Consider the following 10,401-nt stretch of genomic DNA (forward strand, 5'->3'; position numbering starts at 1 on the left):
GGATTAATGCACGATCGGGGGGATAATGCAAGCGATGCACGAGGGCGGAGCCCGAGTGCATCCAGCGATAGCATTAACACCCGGAGTGCATTAATCATGTGAGTAACGCACGCTAGACCGTTGATTAACCCCGTTCATTCATACACTACCATTTGTGTGGGGGAAAATCATAAAACAAAACATTTTTGGTTACATATAACCAAAGATTTATTAAAGTGATGCCCCGTAATTTTACCGTGCGTTACTCACAGGATTAACCACGGTCAGCTGACCTGATTGGACCAATAGGATTTAGGAATCTTTACTAAGTATGAATGAACTTTAAATTATACTATAGAATAGAAAGGCTTAATTGATTGTAAAAATAAAACTCTCCTTAAGAAGTGGAAATCACTTCGCGGAGAAAAGAAATTGGAAAGTCCGCCAAACTAACTCTACAACTATAATTAAGTGCATTAATTATTTTGGTGACCCAAATTCTCCCATTGATCATCTTGGCGATCCTCCAGTAGCGCGAATGCTGTTGCCTGGAGAGCAAAAGGGACCTACGGGAAGGAGATGCGCCCCCTAAACAAACAAAAAAAAATAATTTCAGTAAGATTTATGAGCTGCAAAATGGTGTTATTGTTTGCAAATTATGAAGTAAGTTATGTTCAAGATCTTTCCACTTTTTTTCCAACAAGTGTCAGTATTTTTTTCTTCGGTATTTTGGCTACAACCCTCCCCTCCCCAACCCTTCCCCACCCCACCCCCATCCCCACCCCACCCCCACCCCCACCCAAACATGTTGGCGACTGTAGAAAGGGTAAAGAGCCCATGTATGAATACGAGGGTTCTCTACACGACACCGTTTAGTAGGTTGCTATGGAGATCGATACTCATAGGCGTAGGAGCCTGATTTGATTTGGGGGGGCTGTAACGACTTGCCCGAAAAATATTGCCAAAATTTTTCGAGCGCTACGCGCGCGTTCAAAATTTTAATGTGCTATCATACAGCCATTCATCGATTATTACATCACATGCCGATAACCGATGAACGCATATATGACATGCACAATAAGATGTTGAAAGCGCGCGGAACGCGCGAAAAATTTTGGTTGCATTTTCCCTCTTATTACCATTCCATATTGGTTATAACTATTGGGGAAGTCGTTACAATAATAACGATAATAATAATTTCAGTTTAACCATTGGAAAACACATTGCAAGTTATTCATCTTTCAGTAGGTGCCCGAAAAATTCTCAGAATATTGCCCGAATTTTCACCCCCCCAAAAAATGAAAAACACATTGCAAATTATTACTCTTTCAGTAGGTGCCCGAAAAATTCTCAACATATTGCCCGAATTTTCACCCCCCCCCCCAAAAAAAAAAATTGAAAAACACATTGCAAACTTTTCTTCTTTCAGTAGGTGCCCGAAAAATTCTCAGCATATTGCCCGAATTTTCACCAAAAATTTTGTTTGGGGGGGGGGCTGCAACCCCCCAGCCCCCCCGCCTCCTACGCCTATGTCGATACTCATTGCAGGCCTACGCCATATCTATAAGCTATATCACAGAAGGCCGAGTAGGCCTAATCAAAATGTCATCAAATCTTGTTTTATGACATATTTCATTTCCTATTACTGGTTCAAACCTGCAGCCTATCGCATTTTTTTTTTAAATTTAAGTTCATTACTACGAAACACGTCATGGTTCCGTTCAACCTTAATCTCTTGACCATTGCCAGAAATGATCCTTTGAGCCCAGCGCATAGCGGTAACCATAGTAACCCGTTTTAGTACCTTTCATATTCCCGCTCCAGCACAGTCATTTTCATAACTATATATTCTACACACCATGGACTAGACTTCGAATACGCACACCGCACCGCGTTGCATGTATACCCACCATAACCGGCCGCGGGGCTCTCGCAAAGATGTATTATGAAATGTACGGCGTACATTGTGTTTGATATATTATATACCTCCAAACACACTGATCTCGGCGCATACACACACAGACACACATGTATGGTTTCGGTATTATAGGCCTACACCCATGTATAGATAAATAGATATATATATAGACATACTACAAAACCCGATTGATGAATTCTTCTTGTCTATAGTGAAGGTTCTATTGAACTGTATACTGAAGTCTACTACTCCGTGCAACTGCCGATACGAGAGCGGACTGTCCGATCGTGTACGTAAAATCATTGAAAGTTAATGCATACTTCTTCATACGATTAGCAAGACCCACAACTCGCACACGCGCACACACAACTCCAGAGACGATGGTTTATTAAAATCTTCGTATATAATATTAACGTTACGACTTCGCATAACACTGTCGGCTTTTGTATACGATTTGTTGTATATACATATATGTGTGTGTGAGTATGTGTATGTGAGTGCAGTTGTCCGCAGCTTGTACGTTGGGGCTGAGTGGAAAGCAAACCGGCTTTTCTGTGGACCAACTTACACATTTATATCGGACTAATATTACTACTTCGTTGCTAAAAAAAAAAAAAAAAGCAAAAGTTGGCAGGGATGCATATATGACGTTAAACATCCACGTTCGCTGGACTTTAGGAGGCTGGCCCTTGGGTAAGTCCTAATTGATTATCCATTTTACTGAATGTACGGAATAAATTCACGGTGTCGTTGGCCTAACCGTTCAGTATCATTTCTACGCCTAATCGCTCATTCTAAAAAAGAATCCTTGAATTATTTGTAGTATCTTCACTTCGCTGAGCACGTATGAGTTGATTATGTATTACAAACAAAGGCCTGCCGTCGCACAGAAGTAAACTGTGTATATAGTAAGGTTTAAATATCTTATATATTAGGGGCCTATATATATATATATATATATATATATATATATATATAGACCTTCGTAGGCCTAGACGCCTTTACTTAACCCGTATTCTGGTCGCTTATGCCCAGGCTATGCAACTGTGTAGAATAATCAGCATATACGTGCATCAGCTGGACACCGATCGACAAAATTAATTAAATCTGAATGTAATTTATTGCAGACCTCAAATGGTCACTGCTATACTCGTTCTCATTACCTTCAAACTAATGACGGAAACCGAAGACTTTGTAAGTGCTATAAATGTAACAGCAGCGAACACTTTGCAAATTTGATGAATTGAAAGTTTAGGTCTACCTTTAATTTTATTGTATAATGTATCTGAGGTAATATCTAGTGCCGTGATGGACGAATGGTGCAAGGAGGTATGTAGCTGTGGTCTCCATGTTGAAAGCTGTGGTTAATTGTCATTTGTCATGAATAGCTTCACCACAAATCTTTTTGCGGAGAGAGGGTCCGGCATTTCCTGTCTGTGATTCTGGTCTTTGTCAAAGGAAAGCTTTCGAGCCATAAAGAGGACATTCTACACACAGAAATATGTAGGTAGCTACGTGGAGGTAGGCAGGGGTATATGGGAGGGCGAAGAGAGGGGAAGGAAGAGGGGCACGAGAATAGGACGGTTATAGTGACCTGGTGCCAAGAGAGGAATTACTCTTAAATGTGTCAAAAGAATATTGACTATGAATTAAGTAGATGCATTCGTGTATTTGTCAGGGGATGTTGTGGAAGAGGTGAGAGATTGATAATGTGGGAGACTTGCAGGGGGGGGGGGGGGGTCGTAGGATGTCTATGCAGTGAGAAATGGAAGCGAAATGAGAAGTGAGAACATAGCAATACAGTCCGCGATGTGCAGGGGGTTGCGATGGAGGTGGCGTGGAAGGATTGATCGGTACTTGCTCTCTACATGAACTATTATCCTCTGTGTCGGAGAAAATTTAGATTTAGACTACACTGTACAAAATAACTGAGCAAATTTAAAAAAAAAACCTACGAAAGAGGGAGGGGATGGGGTTTGGGGGGGGGGTTAGGGGTGATCCGTTCCAAACAGCGCACATTATGCCTTTCTATGGAACTAATGAGTGGTAGGGCATCTGAACATATCTCCATAGTATTCTAGTATTTTCAAGTTATGATGGACACCTCAGGCTTAGCATGCGCATCTACCGGGATCTGTTGCGTCCAATAACTCATACATTTTCGAGTAATTACAAGATATATGTAACCTCAACATATTGGGCTACCTATGAGGCCTAAGGTCGATATCGTAATCCTCGTTGGTAATCTCTAGCTTCGAAAAAGACTATTACACATTCCAAAAAGAAACACCCATCGAGTCGGATGAGTTTGACACAAACTACGTTAAACTGTCTTTCCCTGCAACTATACCCCTATTCCGTATATCCCCTTAGGCTGTAGAATTAACTCTGCGGTATAGCTCACAACCATACTAAAACGTGTCACACTCAAGAGTCGATCATACTGTAAATTTGACTCCTTCAGAAATGTAGCATATATGTCATTGACTTGCATACTGAAAGGAATATGATCTTGAAAACGCATTAAGATATGATATTTATAACTGGGTCAGAATACATTTACAAACTCGGCTTCCAGAAAATAATCGTCATTCTCCACTCACCAGGGGGTCGTATATACAACATAGACAGTACATCCACCCGGGGTTCTTGAAACTGCATATATATATATATATACATAGATATACCATATAACATTCTAGGTTGAATAGATGAAACGGTCGCAATATATACAACTATACTAGGTTGAATGAGATAAAACGTTGACAATAGATACAACTATAGAAGAATAGGTTGAATGAGATAAAACGTTGACAATAGATACAACTATACAATAGGTTGAATGAGATAAAACGTTGGCAATAGATACAACTATACAATAGGTTGAATAAAATCAAACGTTGACAATAGATACAACTCTACTAGGTTGAATGAAATCAAACTTTGACAATAGATACAACTATACTATAGGTTGAATGAAATCAAACGTTGTCAATAGATACTACTATACTATAGGTTGAATGAGATCAAACGTTGGCAATAGATACACCTACACTAGGTTGAATGAAATCAAACGTTGTCAATAAATACAACTATACAATAGGTTGAATGAAATCAAACGTTGGCAATAGATACAACTATACAATAGGTTGAATGAAATCAATTAACCGTTGGCAATAGATACTACTATAATAGGTTGAATGAAATCAAACGTTGGCAATAGATACAACTATACAATAGGTTGAATAAAATCAAACGTTGTCAATAAATACAACTATACTAGGTTGAATGAAATCAATTAAACGTTGTCAATAAATACAACTATACTAGGTTGAATGAGATAAAACGTTGGCAATAGATACAACTCTACTATAGGTTGAATGAGGTCAACCTAGGTTGAATGAAGTTGGTAGTGAAACTTCTAATTGGGGTTCCCGCTTTTCATGAGATCAATACATAACAAGCAATCTACCAGACCATATGTATATGGACGAAAAGAAGAATGTTTAGAGATTCCACACAGGACACGGCACTGTCTATATTTGATTGAGTTAAGCTGTTGGAAGCTTGGGTAAACAAGTACCAATTTACGAAAAAAGAAAACCAACCAGCTTTATAAGCAAAACAGTTTTCTAGTCTGATAAAAGAGGAGTATAACGAGCAAATATGGAAGTTGTCTTCATTTCTTAGTTCTTGTTTGTTATTTTTCGAGATATTGATAAATTTGGAACATATTTTACCAACAATGGACTGAAAAACAAATTGGTTTAATGTCATAGATGCATAGTTATAGACAAAAATGTATTCTTTTTTTCTTACAATTTTCCTTACATGCGTTTTCATTACATTGTTTTTATCTTGCTTATCATAAAGGATTCTATAAATTTAGATGTTTTTTTTAATATGTTTTTATTATTATTATTTTTTACGTATGATTCGTACATTTCATACAGCAACTAAATGTTGCTAAGACTATGAATGTTAACTATGACATGACCTTTAAGTTATAGGAAATGTAGATATTTATTATACAATTATCACAGACTTTAGAATAATTATTGTACATTGTTTTACTCACTAAACGAACTGGAATCGCCTGCACTCAAATAAATATATAAATTACAATGGTTATCACCAACTCACAGTTCTCAACACGACGGGACGTTGAGTTTTCTCTCATCATTTCGGTATACGTTATATGACTTCGATCAATTGGCGGTGCAAAACTAGAATTCAACCAGTTTAATCGATTTTCCAGCCAATTTGCGCTGATATTTTTTGAAACTTGTCTACATCTGGTTTAGACAATTAATTCGCCTTCAAAATATTTTGAATTTCATATTAATTAAACTGTCTTGATTAAAACATGGTATCGGAGTTTAAATATTAATAACGACGTATGATTTCTTTACGTTTCATGTCACAATAAATTGAGCAGGCATGTCGGTATAGTGTAAATTTGCGTCCACCGGCCATGTCTTTCTCGCCTTGTGTATATGGAGTATATACGCATGGCTTTATGTCGTACAAGTGGAATTTGTGTACGTTAAGCATCTCTTTGCGTTGGTTTTTGGTACATCTCATCTGCTTCTTGGAAATAAACTCTACCACGGCTACGGCTATATATGCAGCTCATATAGCCCCAGCTGGCATTTTCAAAAGTTTCGTTTCATAGAATGGGTATTAAGCGAAAATAGCAAGACGTATATAGGTAAGATTGAACATGTCTGAGCTGTTATTTTGCGTGTGTTTCATCAAGTCTTGGCTTAATTGGCAGGGAAATCGATGGAAATCATTGTATAGCTAGTCGTATAATTTATGTACTCAGTAGGTTAGGTGGAGCAAAAAAAAAAAAATGTCATAACGATAAATGAAAAGCGAAAAATTACTAAATTGATTAAAACAGAGCATATTAAACTAAAAATGACGTATTATGTAAACACATCTAGATAGTAAAGAAGTCATCTCATTGATAATATCAAACGAATTAATTCATTGATGAAATTTATTAAATAATTTCATTTCACTTAAAATTTTAAAAGAAATGAAATACACCTGTTAAATAATCATTAATAGATGCACAGTCTCATGCATTGTCTGATTAATAATTAAGAAACAAATATACGTTTTGCGTTTCTCTTCGTTCACTTTCTTTAAACGTAAAATCCAGTGTCCATGTTCGACTTACAAGTTCGTTGTATTTATTGTTTAAGCAATATATTAGCGAAATCAAGCTGTTTCCTTATAAACAAGACGAATAGTATATGCTTACACACGTAAAAACTTTCCCAAACAATATTAGTGGCAATGTAATACATATAATATTTGTTTTTGTCTTGAATTTGAATAAGTGAAAAGGCTGGTAACACCTAAAACGAATTAGGGCCTGATGTATTAATGTAAGAACAATAGTTATGTATGCATTGTTGTTTGTTTGTGCCTGTTAACTTGATTTTATGTTTTGTGTCGGTTTTCACGGCTTCCACTTCATGGTGATTTTGGAATTGATCAAAGTTTGTGAGTTTAGATAAAGATTTAAAAAAAACAGAATTGTTCTTACAATAAATCCTAGCACCATTACACCGTTTGTGTTATATACTTTGTTGTATTTGAGTATGTTCTCCTTTGATATGTGTTTGATTACGTAGTTGGTATATCCAATATGAATTTATTAATATTTGTTGACTTTAAAGGGAAAAGTCCGGCAAAAACAAGAAAGAATGCTAGAACTTTATAGATTAAGTGCATTTAGAGCCTTTAGTATTTGCTTTGCAGTAATTACTGTTTCCTATAGTTAGGTGTATAATGTCTAATGCGTGGTTTTGTGTTTACCAAAGGGGTTACTTGTAATTCTCCCCGTAAGTTACGAAAAACTGGAAACTTTGTTTAACAATACATTTCATTTTATCTAAATTATGTGACGTTTACAATACAAAGTGCTGCTGTAGCGTTAAATTTGACTCTACCAGAAGATTTATTTTTTAAATTTTAGAGACGTTATATCTGTCTAACATTTCTTGGTCAAATTAATAAAATTTACTTGAAATATATGGCATGAAACAATCTCCTTTATGAGCATATACCTTTTATGCATGATATAAATTTACGTCACTGTTGTATGTATGTTGCAAGATATACCTAAGTATTGTCTCTCTGTTTAACATACATTTTTACACCATAACTCTTTGTACTGTACAGCTGTATACTTGTGTTGGGTCGTAATTAGTCATAAATTAATAGTTTCTTTGTTTCTGGTCACTCTGAAATAGCCATATGATATTATCATAAGTTGCTATCAATCATTCCAAGTACGAGATCTATATATGTGCATGATTACAACTAAAAGCTTTTTTTCTGAATAGGACTAGTTACTTACAGTATCAGTTGAATCTCGCACTGAAATTTGTGTGTCTCACAAATTTAGTGCAACGTTGTGTTTCGTTTCCAAACCCTTGCATAATTTAGTTTTCATTTGACTAACGAACTTTACAGTGTATGGTACCCTAGTCAGCTGGTAAATCATTTAGCATTTGAATATTGTAACACCAGACTGTCGAAATTGTCAGAGAAAAATGCACTTTGAAGATAGCAATAGCGACAACAGTGGTGTTCTTAAATTGTCCTCGGATTATTTCACTAAACCTAGATATAAAACAGAACTTCATTTTGAGTAACATGAAGTGGACATAGAACACATTTGAGCTGCATCGTTTACAAGTGTAACGAATATGTATACTATATAATTTAATAGTCTCTTTCATTGATATATACAGACAAGTGATGGCATTCATACATGGCATTATGATGTATGTATGTATTTTAGATCCTCCTGCAAGCAGGAACTCGCGAAGAAGCCTCATTGGCTTATCAAAGCAGCAAGCAGACCGAAGTCAGTCTCTTACATTCATATTTAACGTACATGATTATGGATTGTCAATTGTCAACAACTCTGTAACTGGACGACATACATTAATCTTGGAGTGACTCGAACCGGGGACCTTATGATTGGTAGGCACCGGCAATAACCACTGAGCTAACACTCCGAAATGTATCAAGCTATGCCATGTAACAGCAGACTTAACCATGGGTACAACAGCATACAAGTCAAATCATACCTAATTGGTTACGTATGGGTACAAGCACAGCATTATACACTCGAGTGTTTATGATATATGTTCTTTTGCACTAGTTACTATGTTAATATAATTCAAAATGCTCCAGACTAGGCTGAGTGCACGTGACTCCCTGTAAATATGCTAGATAATGCTAGATAATACTATGATGATTATGATGACGAGGAATTATTCACCACATGTTTTGTCTTAAACTCACATGAGTGTGTAATCGTCATTACCATATACAAAGAATCAACTCATTATATACTATTATATATAACGAAAGGGATGAATAAGAAACACGAACTAGACTCACATGGTTTTCTGAAATTGTTATTGTAATGTTTGGCAGAAATGATATAAACAGGAGGGCAATACAATGTTTGTGTCTATTTGGTATTATGAAAGCCTATTGTCATTTCGAAAACTTACCACGTTAATTAACGTGCAGCTGCCGTTTCCGAACAGTACGTAAAAACAGGGTTTCTTATACTTGTGTGTATGTATATATAGCCCAGACAATATCTGTAGCGCTAATTGAATGACCTCCTGCTGGTTCTACGCATGTACAAAATTTAATCACACTAAAGTCACCTCATCATACCAGCGCGACATCAACGTTTCTGTTTAAGCTCTGTGCCAACAACTGAACATATTCATCAAATTAATGCGTTAACCGCATCATTGACTGAAATAATTTGATGAAATCTTCTGGATATTTGACTTGTGTGTATTTCAACAACAACATAAATATATCAAAATAAATATGTAGTAATGAATAATAACGTAATGAAAATCGTGCAGTGATATCAGTGAGTATATTTCCAATTAAGAAGACCGTATATATAACACTACGATCCTTACCACAACAATGTATATATATATATATATATATATATATATATATATATATATATATATATATATATATATATTATATATATATATATATATTTTTTTTTTTGTCATCTCCTTTATTGCAATCTTTGGTCTGTATCATACATATGAGAGAAAATATACAAATATTCGCTTAATATAAGTAAAAACAAAACTGGCGAATAAACTGGTATTACGTTTAATTACGGTGTTTCAAAGAGAGTGCAACAAGTACGGAATGCTGTATACATGTCCTCATAACTTATAATGTTACGTGCATTTAATTTTTCAATTCTTTTCTCTACTTGAAGCAGAAATTTGAATTTGTACATAAATTCGGTTAAATGTGGTACTTTGTCTTTCATCTTCTGGCTAAAAATGTAATACTTCAGATGAAAGATAAGAAAGTTGTATGGATGTTTTGGGATTAACTTATACCCAAACAAAATATCACGCTTACTGAAAACGAATTGAAACCCGAAAATACGTATATATATATATATATATATATAT

The 10,401-nt window shown here is 35.7% G+C and overlaps 1 protein-coding gene across 2 annotated transcripts in view; it reads left to right on the forward strand.

Annotated features, from left to right (window-relative positions):
- Positions 1-1,957: 1,957 nt before the first annotated feature.
- The window catches only part of LOC139973638 (regulator of G-protein signaling rgs-2-like), a 44,441-nt gene continuing 35,997 nt past the window's right edge, over positions 1,958-10,401 (forward strand). Inside the window, exon 1 of one of the 2 annotated variants that reach the window (XM_071980455.1) lies at positions 1,958-2,186. Coding sequence is in view for 1 of the 2 variants with exons in the window: in XM_071980453.1 (XP_071836554.1) it covers positions 2,542-2,590 (49 nt within the window). In the remaining variant the exon portion in view is untranslated. Of the gene's footprint in view, positions 2,187-2,233; positions 2,591-10,401 lie in introns of those variants that run through there. The other variant, XM_071980453.1, reaches the window with a different exon arrangement.

Source organism: Apostichopus japonicus, chromosome 9, assembly GCF_037975245.1.
Source record: "Apostichopus japonicus isolate 1M-3 chromosome 9, ASM3797524v1, whole genome shotgun sequence".
NCBI lineage: Eukaryota > Metazoa > Echinodermata > Holothuroidea > Aspidochirotida > Stichopodidae > Apostichopus > Apostichopus japonicus.